Consider the following 20017-nt stretch of genomic DNA (forward strand, 5'->3'; position numbering starts at 1 on the left):
GGTTTCATATATTCCCTAATCAAAACCTTGTATTGACTTTTTGTTTCAGCTGAGAAATCCTTTTTGCAGTAATGCTGTTCTTTCTTAATCGAGAGAGGAATTTGGGTAGAGGGAAATAAATTGCTTTACCTAAGATTATGTGTCAGCTTTCTTACAGGAACTTTCTTGTTCCCCTGTGCCTCTAAAACTGCAGTTTTAGGGGGTTTTTGTGTTCTGTTAAATGACCTGTGTTTTTACAATGAATTCCAGTGAAATCTATCCAATTTGAATTTTTCTTAGTTTCATGTTAGAACAGAACATTGGAATAACTGACCAGGCATTGACAACCTGTGTCAGTTCAGGTGATAAAGATCTTCAGAGAGCTGGGGAATCAAACTCCACAGGGAATATTGGACTCTCCAGGCCTAAAATAAATTTTACTCCAATAAATGTTTTTCTGAAATTTGCTTAATATATTCTCATTAAAAAAAAAAAGAAGCACTTGTTAAAAGCCATTACACCAATTTGCTGTAATTATCTTTTATACTGCAAAGGAATGGAAGAATTTTCCCTTGTTTCCTTTTGTTTTTTTTTTTTAAAAAAAGTAGTATATAATATACATCATCTATAAAAATATATATCATATATGTCATATATATTGTATGTATACATAAAGTACTTTATTGGCCTTAAATTTATGAATATAAAAGGGGTTTAAATATATACAATATAGAAATATATTTTGCATTGGTCTAAAGATACAATAAAAAAAATTCTTTATATATAAATATCTATTTAAAAAATTAACAGGAGTCACTAACAAGATGTAGCCCAGCAGAACTGTTATTTATGGAGAATTACAACTTGCACCAAGCTGCATTTTGTGGCTCCATTTCTGTGCTTCTTTAAGGTCACCTACCAGTGCTGCCATTTAAAGTTATGAGGCTGTCCCTACCAGTCCCTGCCTTCCTGCTGCTCCCCTGACAGCACAAATGTTCTTGGAGCAGCAAGAAAAATCACTTTTCAGTCCGTTTCGCTCTACTGGCACTTTCCTTCCAAACTCCTTCCTCCTCCTGCATCCTTCTCTCCATCCTGTCACTATCGTGCTGTGGATAATTCCACAACTTTTCCACGTGCCTGTGCGTTCTGGGATGAGTTTCATTGGGAATGGGAAGCCCAGGAGAAGTCAAATTAAGCTTTGTGCAGAAAATTATAAATTGTTGGAATAGCAGGTTAAAAAAAAACCCCAAATCCTCCTAATTGTGGATATTTTTTCTGTGCCTTTGCTGGGAGGTTGAGCAGCAGACCATGGAGGGGCTGTTGAGGGAGATTCCACTGTGCCCATTTACCTCCTCTCCTCGTGGTGATGGCTTGCAGGATAACAACTAAAAATGGGGATTCTGGGCTCTGACACAATACCTGCACTCTTTAAAGGAAAAGCCAGGGATTTATGGAGGAAAAGGGAATTTTATGAGAGGAAAAGTGACACCTGTGTCCTTGCAGACCTCTAAACACACATCTACCTGTGTGGTTTTGTACACATATATGAATAATTTATACATCCAGGCACGCACAGACATCCAGCCACAGACTTCCAGCAAGTTTGGAGATGGAAACAAACACTGATGTAGCTCTGAGGAAGTTTAGCAGTTAATGAACCCAACAAAACATTCCTTGGGCCTCGTTTGTGTCCTTAATGTTGTCCAGGGAGCTTGTTCTGCAATGGAATTGGTGCTGAGCAGCAGCCTGGTCCAGTCCCAGCTGGGTTTGTCTTTTCCACACCTTAAAAAAGCCAGCACAGGTCGTTGACTGCCCTGATATTGCAAGAATTTGGAATTTTCTTGGGAGCATCTATTTTGTTGTTGTTTTTTAATTAGGGTTACACCTTTTGTAAACAAGTAATGACCCCAAGTCCTCCTTTCAAATAAATCAGGGTACACTTCCCTCGAGGGGAGTCAAAAGCACGCAACAAATAAAAGGAATCACACGTCTGTTTTCTTTAAAATACACGTTTCCTCCTGAAATTTAGGGATCTCTGTGGCCAATCTTGTGATTTTTATCAGGCCTGTGAGTCAGATTTTTTTAATTATTTTTTTTTTGTATTCTAAGTTTTCGCTCTAACAGATTTTGCCTGCCCACAGACTACCTCCCATCTGTTCAGGTTAATGGTTTTTCTGCCTGTGCTCAGAAAGGAGCATATTGCAGGATTTGAGTGGGGAATTTCATCTCAAGACACCACTAGTCCTTGGAATCTGCTTAAACTTGGTTGCCAGGACTACTCCATCCAAGGCAAATAGGATAAATGATTGGAGATTGTCTTGCAGGAAAATGAGAGCTGTAGCTTGCCTACAGAACAGGACAAAAAGATATGGGTGATAATGGAATGGAAACCTTGGGTAAATGTTGGGATTGGGAAGTGTTCGAGCTCTCAGCTCTTAAATACGTGGTGGGGGCTGAGAGTGAAGAAGGGAAAAGGGGGAAGAAACTGTGGATCCAGGGATGAGACAGAAAGTGGTGATGCCTTTTGTAGGGGGATAGTCCCAAAAGGAGCCCTCAGCAAAGTCTAAACCAAGTGATGTCTCACACTGGAACAGCAAATTAATCACAGTATCACAGTGTTGTGGGTTAGAATCAAGCCCTTAAAAAACTGCCTGCCTCAAGCTGTTGGTCCAGGAAAGAGACTCAAAATACGGGGATTCACACAAGTATGGAAAGGGTGAAATTTTGAAGCCTTGACCTGCCACCTTTGGAGAATTCTTTTAAAAAGCTGAGAGGTAGAGGGATTCATAAATCCTTCCCTTCCTTGGCTGTGAAACTGTGCCTGTCTTTCACTCCCAGCTCAGCCCTTCGGCTGCAGAGGTCAGGGTGTTCCCAGTCCTGCTGGACTGGCTGGGAGGGGGTTGGTGTGTTCTTGTTTGTGCTGCTGAGAGTGAACACAAGAATTCCCATTCCCTCAGCTGCTCTGCACTCCTGGATGTGCTGGGTGTCATTAAAGGCATCCTTGAGAGAAAGCCAATATCAGACCCTCCCAATTATCTTCTTCCTCAGCAGCACAGTGCAGAAAACAGCCCAATTTGTGCCTGTGGAAGTGTTTCCAAGGTGTTTTTCTAGCTGGGGATTGTGTCTGGATAATGATCCTCTGCTTTCTGTCAGGCCCACCAAGGAAATAACACAGCTTTGGACAGAGCTGCTCACATTAATCTGTTCCTTTCTGGGCACATGCGTTGAAAATGGGGGCTCTGAATGGTTTTAGACACATTATCCTGCCACAAGGAGTGTGTGCTGGGGATAATTTGAGGGAAAGCTGGTAAGGGAAGGTGGAGAGGAACAGGGGTGCAGCCATCAACGTGTCACTGTCCCCAGGTGTCCTGTCTGCCACTGAGGGCTGCTGGCAAGATGTGGATGCTTAAAATTAAATTAAATTAAGATTTAGTCTCTTACAAATGATGAAAACTGGGGAATTTTGCTGAATCCTTCATTGCCTGTGTAGATACCCAGTGATAAACTGGACTAAAATGACCATTTCCTCTTCTTTCTTTTTGGATGAATGATGCAAAAAAATTGTCATAAACTGGTGCTGAGAGTTTTCCCATTTTCTGTGTCTCAGTATTTGACATCTAGACCTGTCTTGTGTTCGTTTCTGAGCACAAGGCTCTGCTTTGCTTCCCCTCCACCCCTCTCTGTCCAATGTGGAGCTTTTTCCAGGAGCTGTGTCCCAGCCAGAGGAGGTCCAGGGGTCACATTCAATAATGGGGGACCAGGCTCTCCACAGCTGGCAGAACGTAGCAAGGGAGATTTACTACGGTGGAAGAAAGAAAACTTTGGGGAATCTAATCTAGTTAATATTATTTTATTAAATAATTGTGCATTAATGGGTTTTTTCATCTGTTTTTTGAATTTTTCAGTCTCTCAAACCGGGGTAAAATGTAAAAGCAAAAGGCAGAGATGGATTTTGGTCCTTGCCAGCTCTGTACCTGTGTGTCTTGTGGAAGCCTCACGGTAGCTTGGATTGTGATAAGCTCATTTCCTTAATTTTGATCTAAAGTGCAGCCGAGAAAATACCTCAGCTTTCTTTTGCCTCTGAAATTTTGCAGGATTAATAGAGCCCAATGGGTAGCAGCGGTGAATAGATGGAAATTACTGCTCAAATCACCTTTAGTTGCTCCGATTTTACTTACAGCGATTAATGTTTTGGTTTAAAATTAAACCACCATTACTTGTAATTAGTAATTAGATTCACAAATTGGTGAAAGCTCTCCAAACTTGGGTGTTTTTGCCAGTGATTTTCCAGAGCTGCAGCTCCCGGCAGATGGCAGTGCTGGACTGGATGTAGGTGAGGACCTGCTCTCCTCCTGCCTGGAAAGGGAGCAGAAGCTCAGATTCACTCCAGGGATTCATTATTCCCTAAAAACACATTGCAGAAATGGATCTTGGTTTGGTTTGCTTCCCTTTTCTCGGCACCCCAGTGAAGTCTGAAATGGCTGGAGACACCAACTATAAATATATATATATAATTTATAAAATTATTTATTATTATATATATAAAATATATATATATTATATATATATTATATAAAGAAATTATGATTTTTGTCTTAAGTAATCCTGGTTGAACTGGCAGAATGTGAAATGCATTTAGAAGAAATGCCCATAAACAAAAAAACTTTATTAAAGTCACTAAGATTGGCTTTGGTTGCCCTTAAATCTTTGTGAAGGAACCTGCCCTTATTTGCTTCACACCGTCAGTGCATGTTATGGCTGGATTATCAGAAAAATGAGATCCACTCATAAGAAATCTTAAAAATAACCTCAAAACAAAACATCAAATACTTCATATTCTGCCTCTAACTCAACAGTGTGACTTTTTTTTTTAGTTAGCTGCTGGACCATGGAACAGGATAAGTAATTAATGAGGATGGAGAAACTCAGACTGCAGGGGCTTACAATGAATTAACGAACACAATGCTCACCAGGTGTGCTCTGTGGAAAAATTGGTGTTGGTTCAGACAATTATAAAAACTACTGGGGCTAAGAAAGAGCCTCTAAAGTGAAAAAGGAGAAGAGGAGAAAAGATAGAAAATCCTGATTTCAAAAGTTGTCAGAAAGATTCATGGACTTGCTTTTAAAAATTTAATGGAATGGCCACGCCTGCGAATCCTGGTGAATTTTCTCTTGGTTGTGCTGTTAGGGTCTTAGGGATTACTTGCTCATTTTGGGTGCTCTAGTTTCTTCCCTGCTCACAAATGAAAAAGAGAAGGATTTGAGGAGACACTGGCAGAGTGCCATTCTGTGGGATTTCGATAGGAGAGCTGCCTCGAAGCGATCCCTGACAGAACTACAGACTAATTTGTGTGGATGCAGTAGCAAACCACACTGAGGGGAGCAGCAGTTTTTTCTGAAGAGAATTAAACTTGCAGGATGGACACCCTGGGTCTCCAGCTCCAAGAGGTTTTCAGCACATCCTGAATTTGTGTCCCAACAGGCCTTATTTTGGAATAATCACGAACACATTCTCCCTCTGAGCGCTGTTATTTGTTCGTGTTTTGTTTACTCGCCAGGAGGATCGTCCTTGCCCGGAGCCATAAATTCAAAAGTGAAAATATTTACCAGTAACCAACTGCAGATTTGGCTCCTACGTAACCAGGGCTGCTGTGGGGGGCTCTGCCAAGTGGCAGCTCCTCCATGGGAAAAGCATTCCCATTCCCTTCTCCAGATGAACCAGTGCCACGGGCTGCAGGCTTGCCCAAAGATCCATCAGCAGGGAGGTGACCAACAGCCTCATGCAGCCTCATGCACCCTGGGGACCACGGGGGAATCCCACAGGAGGAGGTGGGACTGGGTCCAGCTCATCCCCTGGGCACCCTGGGCTCAGGGCTGGGTGTCACCCAGGGAGTGGGAAGGCAGAGATCAGCCCTGCTCAAACCTCTGGGATTTTGGACCAGGCTTTGCTATGGTGTACAGAAGAGAACACAGAGAGGTCCTGTTCTCAGCCCTATAGGCACAGGGGGAATTAATCTTATGGATCTGGAGCCTACAATTGTGTAATGATTGCAAATACTGCTACGTGTGGCTGTCAGTCAAAAGAGAATGTTTGTTTGAGCCTTAGTTGCCTCATGCCTGTTGCACTTCCATGTTTTAGCAGTAAATCTCAGATCTGACACCACTTAGTTGTGCAAAAAAAGAAAAAAAAGAGGGAAGGGGAAGGGAAGATTTGTTGGAATCTCACCCTGTGTCCAGCACAGCCTCTGCTCCTCACAGCTGGGAGGGCTTGGGGTGCTGGGGTTTGCAACAACCTCTGGGGACACTGCTGCTCAGTTCCCTGGCACACTGCTGGATTCCCAAATCCCAAACCTGTGGTGCTCCATACTGCTCCACTGCAGAGCTGGACGGGAGCTGAGTGATGCAGACCTTGGCTGGAGTAGTTCTGCACCAAACACTTGGGAGAGTGTGGAGCTTGTCTGATTCCAGTGGTCATCCAGCACTAAAAACTTGGCTCTCTCCTGCTTTACAAGTGATGAGAAGGGTGTGAGCCATGGTGGGATTTTGTGTTATTGCATAGTTACACCAAAAAGAGTGGGCCTCTCTCTCTGACAGAGATTTTTTTGGTTTTAATTCAACTCCTAATTAGATGCACCACGAGCAAATTAAGTTTGCACAGCTGCCTGTCAGACACCGCTGTCAGGAAAGTGCTCTCTCATCTCTGCTGCCTTCCCCTTTGTCTCAGCATCCTCATCTTGGGCTCTGTCTTGTGTCACAGATCCCAATAGATTGACCTGGCTTTGAGCTTTGTGGGCCGTTTTTGTGTAGGAATTTTTGAAGTCTGTATTCCCAAGGTCAGGCTCACCTGGAGAAGGGAAGGAATGTCCATGTCTGGAGTATTACTTGTGGTGCCAGTTCATTGTAGTGAAAAACACAGTTCACTCACCAGCAGTACTGGAAGATTCTGTTCTTCCCTAATCCATAGTGAGAAGCTGAAAAACCTCAGAACACAGGCTCTCAGTTATTTGGCTTTTTAGAGAATATTGAAATCAATAAACCAAACATGGGTATTTGAAGTACAGACAAAATGATGTGATTGTATTTCAAGGTGTAATATTAAACTACAAGGTGGTTGGTTTCATTTTCTAACACACTTGGGGAGCTTAAAAACAGTGAAGAGGTGCTACTGGCAAAAGCATTTTCTATTTTCTTGGTATCCATTTGCACAGAGAATTACCTGTGCAGTGTAATTCCCATGGCTGTTGGAACTTGAGTTTTTGTGGCAGCATTCTGGACCTTCCCCAAAAGCCAGCAGCTAGGTAAAATGTGCATTTCTGAGGCTCATTCTTCCATAATAACTGAGAAATTATTTTGCTTTTCTGCTGAGCACAGTGCATGAAATTCTCCTTCCCTCGAGGTGGGGAAATTGCACTGGAAGTACCACCCAGTGTCTGATCCACATTTAGAGTCAGAGGAGACTCTCATGAAGCCAGTGGAAACTGTGTCTATGTGGGAGAAAAAAGCCCACCTTGAAAATATTCATTAATTCACCTACAAATAGCAGAGGGTCCTAGAAAGCATCAGCAATTGGTGGTGATTTAACCCATCAGATGTGAGTGATTAATTTCCTCGTGAGTTGTTGCTAATGCTGTGGGAAACACATCGAGAGTAGTGTGGCTGTTGCTGATAATGTGCTGTTTCTGGTAGATTTAAGCTGCTCACAAGCTGGGTTCATGGCACATGCGGTGCCTGTGGCCCATCCCTGAGCACAGCAGGCACTGGAATATTCCCGCTATTTCCAGCCACCTCGTGGGTGACTCCTGCCTGCCCTGCTGTCCCTTAGAGCCAGGAAATCCGGGGTTTGACCATGGATCTGCTTATCTGGGATTGGAAACCAGTCTTTAGCCGATCTCCTCTGCATTTCTTCCTGCAGAAGAGGGCAGCAAAAGCCATCGACTCCTTCCCTTCCTGCCTCTCTGCAGATGCTAAACCAAGATGAGGTTTTCTGCTTGATACACTCAAAAAAACCCCAAAAAAACAGGGCAGCACATGACTGTCTTGAGTATAAGCATAAAAGCGTAAGTTTCAGTTGCATGAAAAAAAAATAAACTGAAACATCAAATGCTGGTTTACACCGATTATTAGGGCTTTTTTGTTCAAATGGGGCCTCAAGTATTGCTGTAATGTGATGTTAGTGGGAGTGCATGACTTGCATCTTCCCCGTCTTTCTTTCCTCCTTTCTGGACTGGCTCGTCCAGAACCTCAGAGGGGTTTTTAAGATACATTTTTTGTATTAAATTCAGGATCCTCAAAGGTGAAAATTCAACCAATGTCACAGCCCAACAGGTTATATGTGAAGTAACATTCTGTAGTGTCTCCAGGCATAAGTGATTCAGATTTACCTCACAGAGCCACACATCTTCCTTAAAGACATCTGAAACACCTCAGAGAACTCGGCATAAATAGGAAAATTAAAAGGCAGATGCATTTCTGATGAAAAATGGATTGGATTCAGTCTCAGAGGCTCTTTCACTCCATGCTGCTTTATATGGCTTTTCAGGTGTTGCCAGAAATGACCTCCTGGCAGTGTAAAGTCTTTAGGTTCACTTTATTTTCTTTACCTCAATAAGAAAAAATAAATTTACATATCTCAAGATTATATCTCTAGCTGGTTTGGGTGTTTTCTGTCACAAACTATTCACCAGGGGCTGCACTGTGGGACATTTTAGCCGCTTATTCAAGATGATGTGCCTTCCTTTCTGAACAGGATTGCTCAGTAGCAGTTTGAACTTCTTTATCTTGGTTATCAGCAGATGAAATGGAAAGAATGGACCGCTTAGTTGGTAGGGAAATGCCAAATTTGTTACTTTATCCTGCAGTATTGTTTACTGGCTGTAGGAGATAAGGAACTTAGGGCAGCTGGTGCAGAAGATGCAGCTTGAGGCTTGAGCACCAAGCACCAATAAAAGCTGGATTCAGCACTGTAATATTTCGTAATTTGGCTGATATGTTTTCCTGCATAAAAGTTGGAACTTTCTGTTCATCTCATGAGTACAAAATATTTTTATGACCCCAACCCTGGGGAAGTGTAGTAGTCGTCCTAATGAGTCTAACAGATTCGGGAAAGGTTAGGGTGTGTTGCATCACGTATTAGGTCTTCTGCTGATGAGGGAATGAACATTTAAAAATACCCTCATTTGTCATCCAATTTGCAGCAAAGGAGCTCACAGAAGTTACATCGTGACTGCAAATCCTGCAGAGAAGTAATGGGCTAATGGTAAATATTACATAATGGGAGGTGTGGGATTCAGAGACATTACCAGAAAGGCAGACTGGTGTTTGGGCATGAAAGAGGACTTGTTTCACCTCGAGTGGGCAGAAAATGAGGCATTTTCAGTTGAGCAGGCTGCTTAAAAGACCCATAAAATTTCAGTTCAACTGAGAGATTCAGGAGTAGGAGGCACTTGCTTCTGCATCACATCTCTAGTGAAAACACTGTTCAGGCACAGAGCAGAGGGACAAACCCTCCAGAATAAAGCAACAGAGGTGCTTCTTGGGCTGGAAAGAATAAAATGGCTCTGCTTTGTTTAAATGATCAGAGTAGAGGGGATCTGATACATGCCAAGGGATGGGAGAACTTGTTAAAAAAGAAAGGGCTGGTAATAAATTAAATAAATTAGGAGAATAAAAGAAGGGATTGAGTTGGAGGTTATGGAAGCCTCTGAAGGTGCCACACATAAAGCTGTTGTGAAAAAACCAAAACCACCTTTCTAGCAAGGAGGTGTGCAGCCCAGGCAGGGAAATGGAATAATTGCTGCTTAATAAAACTGTGTTCTTCATTTCTAGAGAGGCCATGGGTTATTTTAAAATAAGGTTTTAGAGCGGAATCTCTTTGGGCAGCTCCTCCACGGCCTGGGTAGGGAAATCCTTCACTGAAAAGTGTTTACTCTGGTTTTTCAGGAGTTTGGCCATCCCTGGTGAAGGGAGTGGGGCAAGGTATGAAGGTGCATGTAGGAGGTTTGGGTTTTAAGCAGGTGTTTAGCAAAGTTCTTTGCTCCAGGCTGAAGAAGGGAGGGCAGGAAAGGCTTGCAGCAGAGGAGCAGGGATTGCCCCAGAGGTGTTCTCCTGCCCTGCTCAGTCTGAGCTCTGGGGTGGCTGTGCCCTCGTGGTCCTCAGTAAAAGTGGGCAGCTCAGTGATAAAGAAATCCTGCAGGCTGACAGAATTAACTGTGTCAGTGCCAGGCTCAGGCCAGCTGGGAGGTCTGTGCTGAGATGCACCAGGACAGGAAGTGCTTGCCTTTGTTCCCACTAACGCTCTTTCTGTCTCTTACGATTGACACCTCTGGTGTGGAAATATTTGATGCAGTGATTTCAGGTGCACAGACAGCACAGACAGAAGCCTGAGATGTACTGGCAAAAGGACCTTTTTTTAGGAGCAGTTTATTTTCCCCTTCAAAAGGCTGGACTGAGAGTGAAGAGCTGCATCAGTCGGGTCCTACCTGGCGTGCTGGGGAAAAAATATTTGTATGAAATAAATCAAACTTCAGTTGGGGTTTCTGTGAATTGTCACCTCCCAGGGTGAATGACTTTGAAGGGCAATCCCTGTGTCCTTGCCATGGCAGTGCCTCTGCTGGGGAGGGCATTCTGTCCAGCTGAGTGATTAACAGCAGAGCAGAACTGCTGGAAGTGTGAGCCATGGAACCCGTTGGAGGAACCTGTGCTGTCCCAGAGCCAGGGAAATGTGCTGCTGCTGTGCACACTTACAGCTCCTGCTAGTGGAGATTATCATTAATCTAATGAAAGCCAGCTCAGCAGGGAGCACTTCTGCAGCTAAAAGTCACTCAAAGTCACAGGTCTGATGTGTTCTGTCATTTGTTTTGTGGTGATGGCCTGCTTCTTCTGGGGCAATTTCTGTGTGAAGTAATAGCTTGAGCAAACATCACTGTTTCATGTGAGAGTGAAATACTGGCTGGGGCAGGTGCCAAGGGTGGAACTCCACCGTGCAGAAACAAAAAGGACCTGTTCTAAATCCAGACAGGTCTTTGCAGAATCTGAGTAACACATTTAAGAGCATCAAGGTCTTTCAGAGTCAGGTTTTAAATAGGATATTTTTTTGTTTCATATCAGTCTCTTTTTGCAGAAATGTGGAACAAGTGAAAAAAAGAAAGTCTGTAAATCACTGTGTTTACAGTGGTCTGGATAATTTCTATTTAAGCACGATAACCTCAGCATAGGTGAGTTATCCAGATGATGATTTTCCTTAGCTTGGCTGATTGGGAAGGCAGCACAGCAAATGTTGGCCTTGTCAGTTGTAGAGCACATGGAAATTGATAGAGAAATCCCCCTGGTCTCAGCAGGTTGTGGTTTAACTCCCAGAAAATGGAAATGTTGTGCAGATCTTAGCATACACTTGCTTTTGTTGACAGTATCTTATGGTCTTCCTTTATTTACAAAAGTCTTTTTTAATTGAACTAAAGAATCAATTATTTCTAATCAGATTTGCCCTTGAAGACTGGGCTCAACTTGAAGTCTCAGCCACAAGACCAGGCTTGGTTTTTCTCCAACGTGTTTTAGTTTGAGATTATTGTAACAAGGATTTTTAAGTCCATGGAATTACACACTGTGGAACTGTGGGTAGGTGAAGAGGGAAATACATCAGATTTTTTAATATATTTGAAACACCTTTAATGACTCTGCTTCATTCCTTGTCCTTGCCAAAGTTCAGTGAGCAGAGTGAGTTCGTGTCAGGCTGCCTCTATGGCAACTGCATATTCTCTGCTTGTTTAATTTTAAATATGGGTTGTGAAGCAAGGAATGCATCAATATTTCAGGTATTTTGAACAGACTCTGACTATCAGAGGCCCTGCCAGTGACTGCAATGGGCAGCATCCCTTCCACAGCTCTCTGCTCTCTCTGTTGGCTTTGGAAAGCAGTGTTTGAGTTTCAGGGGGATGATGGTGCTCCTTTCTTTCCTCCTCTTCCTTACCTGCAATGCAAAAAATCATCAACAGCAGGCAGCCAAATGTTACCTGGTGTGGGGCAAGTTTGTTTTTTAATTTCACTCATGCTGGCAGCTCACCTCACACTCCTCAGAGACCCTGTCCTGGGAAGCTCTGAGAGCTGGTTACAGCCATTCCATGCTCCATGCCAAGAGCAATAAGGCTTAACAGGAATTTTAAACTACAATTGAATGGAATCCTGTAAATCAATAACACCAAACGATTTCGTTCCTCAGCTCCCCTCTCTAAAAAAAAAAAAAAATTACCATAAGTATATGATGACTGCCTTTATGAAAGGATTGCCTCTTTCTTTTATTGAAAATGGGAAATAATTCAAGCAGGGCATGGCTGAATTTCATAGGTAGAGTAAATAGAACAAAAACCAGGTTCTATTTCACAGCAAACACATGCTAAGAAACTCTTGGACTTTTTTCTGAAATTCTGGAGCTATGAGTCTTTAAGTTATTTTTTAGAGATACCAAGATAAATTCTTGCAGTCTGTGGCTCAACATTTGGAGAATACTGTGGAATATTATACATTTTTATAAAAGCTGTTGGCTAAAGCTGCTGTGAAATTAAGTCTCTTTAAATGACTGAATGTCAGATTTGTTTTCAAGCCTCAGATTGCTTAACTTCAGTCCTCACTATTCCTGTTTATTTTCAAAGCTGAAGTCATTTATTGAAATGTGAATCATGCCAGGGTTTAGCTGTTTGGAGGTTGCCTCATGTTTAAGTAGAAAGACCGAATTTAGAGGAATAGCATCTCACTAATTAACAGTTAATGAGTATTTTGGTTATCGCACTAACACATACGTGCAGTGGACTTGGAGTAAAGAGTAGGAGGGTCTGCCTTGGGCTCTCTGTGGTTTCCCAGTTCCATTTGCTCTCTCAAGGAAGTACCAGTTGCTGGTATTTGTTAGGGCAGGCCTTAGGGGGAAGTTTAATCTCTGTGGATGGCCAGGTTTCGTTCAGATTTGAAGAAACTTGAATATTACTCTAAACTTATTTTCCAGTGCCCAAGAGGCAGCTTCACTATAATGTGGCCAAGATAATTCTATTTAAATTAAATGTGTTGTGTGATGCCCTATAACACATTTACCTCACCTGTTACAGCATCAGAGAGAAATCCAGGAGCTTGTCCTGCTCCCAGTTGAATTCAACCAGAACAATGATGTTAAATTTATGGGGACCAGAAATTGGGCTTTAAGTATTTTCTTCAGGGGTAAATCTTTAGTTTTTCAGAGAGGCATTAAAGCTGTCTGTTGAGGTGAGCTGGATGCTTTCCTCCTGAGGCAGATGTGGTGTTAGCCCTGATTGTGAGACCTTCCTCCCTGCTCTGGCACAAATGCCCTGGGTTTTCCCATAAAACATGCCCAGAATCTTCAAAGCTTTCAAGAGGGGATGCTCACATTCCTCTTATGGGATTCTTAAACAAATTTGGAAAGAGAAACAAGTGATCAATGGCATTGCTGTAAATTAGGTTTAACTTCCACTTTTAGTACTGGCAAAAATATTTGGTGACACTAAGATGAGTGTGCACCTCCTATAACAAAACAAGGATTTCAAACTTCATCCTTCCTGTGTATTTATTGCAGGAATACAGTATAAATAATAACAATAATAATAATAATAATAATACAAATGATTTCTTCCTTGTTTTCTTCTTACCAATTGCATGTTTATACAGAATTAATGGTTGGGCAATATTTTAGTGTGTGGTTTCAGTATAAACACTTTTTTTTGCTTTCTGACATCCATTATTCATAGCCTAAAGCTATCCTTAAGAAATATCCTTATTCCTGATGAAATGCTGCCCAAGGCAGTGCTTTCATTTGATTTTTATGAAGTTTGCTTCTTCCACTATTGAAACCAGTGGTGAAACTCTTCTGGACCCCAGTGGCAATAAGCAAGGATAAATTGTTAATATTTGTATTAATATTGCTTTCATTGGTGAGGTAGGTTTCATGTAATACAATAGCATTTTGTTAGATGTTGAAAATGGACAAAGTCACTCTTCTTTAATGCTTGAGGTGACGTTCTGTGGTGTTGTGGTTTGGAATTGTGCAACAAATTTTTCCTTGTAAAAGAAAAAAGCAGGGAACATCCTCTAAGCTTTGGCTTGAGCAAGGAAAATGCAGAGAGACTGATCCCATATTCCTTTAACAACTTCAGAGTGTTAGAATAATTCCCTTTTATCAAATTGTATCAAACCTTTAAAAGATTTCTCTTTTTTGTTTAAATTCTCTTTTAGTCCAAAGCAGATACATGCTGCCTGAGGGATACAAGGGGTGAATTCCTAGAGGAATATCTGGTGGTAAGGCCTGGGAGGCTGGATCAGTGAATTCAGTTCTGTTTTATCCCAGCAATCCTGGCGTATAATAACTGCTCATAAGCTCTCCTTTGCATTAACTTCATCTTAAGTTAGTCTAGAGGAAGGAAAACTGATTAGGAAACCAAGCAGGCACTCAAAGATCTGCCAACAGCAGTCTCCAGTACTCTGCTACTTTAAAAACAATGTAAAGTTTCTAAGCATAGTGCTCCCAACAAACCAGTTTTTCTAAATAAACTTCATGGGTAAAGACGAACATGAGTGGTGGTTAGGAAGTTCTCCACATGGCAATGAATTTCCAGGGGCACTGTTGGCTTCGAGAGCATGGCTGTACCTGTTTAATAGGCCTCCTTTTATATGATTTAATAACTGTGAAACGTGGACTTCAGAATGGTTCATCATTCCAGTGTGCTTTCACTTCGGTGTTGGAAATCACATTGTGCTTTTTACTACAAGATGCTGTGGGATGGAACGAAGAATACAAGGATGGCAAAGAAGGGGAATTGTGTATGTGCAGTGGGCAGTTTAATTAGCATATCTGTGTGTTTTCAAGACATTGAAGGCGATACAGGAAGTTTTCTACAGACACTGATTACAGATACAGATATCCTTGATTTTCTCTCCCTTTTTTTTTTCCTGCAGGGCCAAGGCTTTTCGTGGAAAAAAAGTCCATGGAGAGTATGACATAAAGGTGGAACAGGTAAGTGACTTAACCTGCATGTTACTTTTATATGTGTGCATTTAAAGAAGCACACCTCTATTTAACACATATGTGACACCTCCCTGGAGGGATTTTAAACTCATGTGGGTGTGGCACTTGGGGACATGGTTTGGTGGTGGCCTTGCATTAATGGTTGGACCCCATGATCTGAGAGGGCTTCTCCACCCCAAGTGATTCCATGCTTCTCTGTGCATACATGCAAAGATAAATTCACGATCTTTGTACCCCAAACCCCTCCCAGCTCAGGAGATGTGACAGTTTTGGCTGGGGCAGAGTTAATTTTCTCCCCTGGAGCTGCTGTGGGGTTTGGTTTGCTCTGCCTCCACTCACAGCTTTGGCTTTATCTCTTGAATTCTGTTTATCCCCACCCTGGAGTGTGCCCACTTTTACCCTTCTGGTCCCCTCCCCATCCCTCTGGGTGGGAATAATGAGTGTGGGGCTGAGCTGCAAGCTGGGGTTAAACCACAACAGCCCTTTTTTGGCACCCAACGTGGGCTCTTCTTAGAGGATTTTGACCATAATTTTCACAGCATGAAAAACATCTTGTATTCAGAAGTTGTTGCTTAGAGACTGTGAAGTTCCCAGACACTCCATGAATTACGTGTGGCAGTTCTGTATCACTAATTCCCCACTCAGGAATATAAATGTGCTCTGGGTGCAGCGCTACCATGTGGGGATGTCATGGTTTAGCAACCAAACCACTACAGGGGATTAAACAAAACCCATAATAAATAGGAATAAATATGGAGATATAATTTAGGGTGCACTGGAATTATGGCTATTTTATTTAAGCTCAAAGGAGGGATTTAAATAAGTCTTTTCACTGCTTTTGAATCTTGAACTCCTCAAATAGATGCTGCTGTAAGAAGCATCAGGCCTGGGGTTGTTTTGTCATTGGATTTTCAAGGAGTGAGGGAAAATGATCCCTTTGTGGATCCAGCTGATCTAAATTCACTGTAATGGTGCAGCATCCATTCTGTGCACTGCTGAATATCTGATGCCCTTGGCTTGGGAACATGGAAAGCTTTGCCAGGGGTCTTCAGGAGAATTGAGGGACAGGCAGGAAAACAAAGACAACTGATTTGTCCACTCACACCTAGAACAGAGCAGGCAGCGGGCAGCACACACCCCATCTCTTTAACAGGAGCAGAAACTCAGTGTAAACCTGGAAATTCCTTCCTGAGCTGTGTTGTGGGACCAGAACTTTAATCAGAGAGAGACTGGAAGTTTCTGAGCCACACAAATCCCTTTGAACACGTCAGCACAGCAACAATCAAACACAAATAACAACTACTGCTAATACCATTTATTATAACACTAATTATTTCATTTGTACTCTGCCTTTCTTAACACACAACGTCTTCTATCACGTCCTAAGCTTTTAAAATGATTTATTAATTGCAGATATCCATTCTCAGTCTGGGAGCCAGCAGATTGCAAATGATTCTTTGCCATTTTCAGCACATACACAAATATTTCATTCTCTCCCCATTTGCACTGTTTTTGCAATAAACTTGGAAGTGTCCCCTGTGCTTGGAGCTGTGTCCCAGTGATCCCAGGAGGTGTGAGGGTGTCTGGGTTTAGTGAGGAGAGCTCTGTGCTGGAAACCAAGCACACACTCCAGCGCCTGAGCTGGAGCAGTGGGAGGAAGAGTTCAGCACTCCCTTCACTGAGCACCAGAGTGTGAAAGCCTCCCAGATCTCACTGAGGAAGACTTGCAGTGATACCATTTTTCAAGAGGAGACTAATGAGAATTGTGACACTCTCTATTCTGTGCTGGCGTCCGGGGCAGCAAAGACACTTTTCTTTATCCACCAGAAGACAGTTGGCTGCATTTCAATTCTTCTGCTGGGCAATGTTATTGTAAAGTGCCTTGAGAGTCTAAGCTGGTGAAAGGCTGGGGATAAATGAAAAACATCCTGTCCTTTCCTTTCAAATAACTGGAGATTCAGAGTATGGGAGCGGTTCCTTTTAAATTCCACATTTCCAGTGTGAGAAGACTTTTGAAAAAGTGCTTTAATTGAGAATTTTGTGAGACAATTGTTCATTGGCACCAGATCTTTCAAAAAGAGCAGTAAATGCACATAAAGAAAATAGAACGGGGTAAGCACTTTGAGGAGACACAAAATTCTACAAGAAAATGTTATTTTAGTTCTGCTTTTGTACTCTTTTCTTCAAAACTTTATGTCAATGTTGAGCCTGTATTAATCTCTTTGATAACATTGTTAAAGCAAAAATATAATTCCTACATTTCTGTGCAGACATGGATGAGTAAATCCGCTTGCTACTGCCCCACAATCCATTTTCACAACATTTTTTTTTTACCTTTTGCTCTCTTTGGATTAAAATCTTTTCGAATATGATGTGTCATGCTTGGCAGATACTGCTGGATCAATGTCCTCTTGGTGCTCATTTTATTTCAAATGTCGATTGCCAGCGCTTCAGGCCCTGGTGCTTGAAATAAGGGAGTTAGGAAAACAATAAAATAAACCAGACTGACTAACAGGAGTCTTCTTTTCATAGGCAGAATTTTCAGAAATCAACTTGATAGCCCATGCTGATGGCAATTATGCAGTTGATATCCAAGTAATTCGAAATGGCACCAAAGTCATCAGGTAAGGAAAACTAAACAAAATGACAGCAAAAAGCAGTAAATGGCATCATGTGTGCTGAGGGGTTTGGTTGTGTTTGTGGATTTTGCCTGGTGCCCGAGAGGGAAAGTAGAAAATAAAATATGTGATTTGTGACCCCCTTTTTGTGACAGCAAGGATGCATCTTGACATTTTAATCATGGGGAAAATGGATTTATTAAGGGAATGAAGTTCAGAATAAAGAATATGTGGTTGGGAGTTCAGGTGATTGATTTGGGTTTTATGTTTGTTACAGAAAGACACGGGTTTGGTGATTTTGTACCTGGCAGACTCTCCCAGATGAGCAGAATTTATTTCTAATGTGGAATATTTTCTATTGGAACAGACCAAGTCATAACTGCCCTCTCAGGGCAGCTCCTGGAATATTCCTGCCTGTTTGAAACACTTCAGTTTGAACACCTCAGATTTCCCAACAGCTGTTCTGTCTAAAAAGGATGATGCCAATTGAAGACAGGATGAATTTAAGTTGTTTTTTTCAGTGAGGACACCAACAGCCTTGTAAATGTGAGGGGAGAAAACAGGGCACAGTAAAAGCTTAAGGAAGCATTAGAAAATTTATATTAGCAAAATTATATTGGTAGAATTATTATATTGGCAGAATTATTATCAAAATTATATCCTATATTTTATTTAAATGGTGAGAATTGCTCCTATTTTGGCCGGTGCAGTTACGTGTGAGTGAAGTGTAGCAGTTGTTTGGCTGAACAATTGGAGCCACACAAGCATGTCCTGGATCTTCATGGTTTGCAGAACATCTCTCAAAATAAAAGATCTCAAAATGTCTACTCATTCATTTCAAAAAAAACCCAAACAAAAAAAAACCCAAAACCAGGAAAAAATATTCAAAACAAGTTTATGCTTCAAAATTCCAACTCTTTAATCTCTGGCATGTTTTAAAAATATTGCAGTTTAATACAACAACAATGATCTCGAGCCAAATCCGCAAGATTATTTCCTCAGAAGAGATTTGATTTTTCTTAGGGTTGGTGGAATTTTTTACCCAGTGATGGAAGTTTTGGAGCCAAGAAATCTTGATCGCTGCTCCCTGGTGGCTTTTCTGTAGTACTCCAAAAAGTATTCCAAAAAGTATCGAGGCCAAGTTACCATCAAAATATGTCAGGAGAAAATGAGGGCTGGGAACCTCCAGAAAACAACATCCACAAAGATTTGCAGTTCGTGAGAAGACTTGCTAAAAGTGCTGCTTGTGTTACAAAACAAAGGAGCCTTGTGCCATCAGATAACTCTGAGAACGAGATAAAAAGGGATTTTGTAATATTATAGTTTTGTGGGTAAATTATTTACCCAAATAGAAATATCTGAAGCTGATAATTTCCCCTCAAATCTGGTGTGAGATGCCTGGATGTGTGTGGTTTGTGGTGTGAGGTGCAGGCATGATGGGAGAGTGGCTCTCTGTTTCTGTGATAAGTGGAGATATTTGTTATCAATTTGAGGTCCAAAGGGACCTTGTATCATAGATTTATGAGCGAATTATTAGTTAACAAAATCATAGAGATTTTAATGATAAAATTTTGCTGTTTTAGTTTAGGAGGAAAAAAAAGCAGCCACCAACTTCCTTGATTTTTGTGACTGAAAACCACACCATGAAAAATTATATTTTGTGTAACATATGCTGAGATTTTGGATCTTGATGCTTGAGCCAGAATTAAACATTTTCTCCTGACCTTCTGCATGCAGTCACCCCATCCAGCATTAATTACAGAAATAGAACAATTACATGAATGTATCAGAATCCTTTGAGGGGCTTTTGCAAAGCAAAAAGTATTTCTTTATTTTCAATTTTTAAAAAGCACATTCCCTCCGTCCTCCAACTATTTCATTAAATTGGTTTCTGAAAGGACACTTTCTAGTCTTTTCTTTGGAACCACAGTGCTGTCTGGGATGTGTTATCCCCCTTATTTTAAGTGATAAAAGCTGCCTCTCTTTCACTGAGGGATCTGCAATTTTGATTAAGGCATCATTAGTCCTCTAAGTATTACATTCCTGCTGGGGCAGTAAATTGGATTTCCATGTTCCAAACTCCTGGCACCCTCCATGAAATCCAGATCACAACATCTCCGAGCTGTGCTGGGGATATTTTTCAGGAATCCTGTTTAAAGGATCTCTTTACAGGTTTTGCTCACTGAGCTTCAGGGCCATTTCAATGACCCTTGACAGCAAATCCATAAGGTTGCTTTTGCCAAATCATGCAGGTTTGGGGTTTTTTTTCTAATTTTTACAGTGGCAGTGGTAAAACAGGGTGCCCAGAGAAGCTGTGGCAGTCTCTTCTCTGGAAGTGTCCAAGGATGTGTTGGGTGGGTTTTGGAGCAACCTGGGACAGTGGAAGGTGTCCCTGCCTTCC

At 41.7% G+C, this 20017-nt stretch overlaps 1 protein-coding gene across 1 annotated transcript in view; it reads left to right on the plus strand.

Annotated features, from left to right (window-relative positions):
- The window catches only part of SYN2 (synapsin II), a 153527-nt gene that overhangs the window by 40723 nt on the left and 92787 nt on the right, over nucleotides 1–20017 (plus strand). Inside the window, exons 2-3 of the mRNA XM_032120426.1 lie at nucleotides 14929–14986; nucleotides 17531–17622. Coding sequence (XP_031976317.1) covers nucleotides 14929–14986; nucleotides 17531–17622 — 150 coding nt within the window. The remainder of the gene's footprint in view (nucleotides 1–14928; nucleotides 14987–17530; nucleotides 17623–20017) is intronic.

Source organism: Corvus moneduloides, chromosome 11, assembly GCF_009650955.1.
Source record: "Corvus moneduloides isolate bCorMon1 chromosome 11, bCorMon1.pri, whole genome shotgun sequence".
Lineage (NCBI taxonomy): Eukaryota > Metazoa > Chordata > Aves > Passeriformes > Corvidae > Corvus > Corvus moneduloides.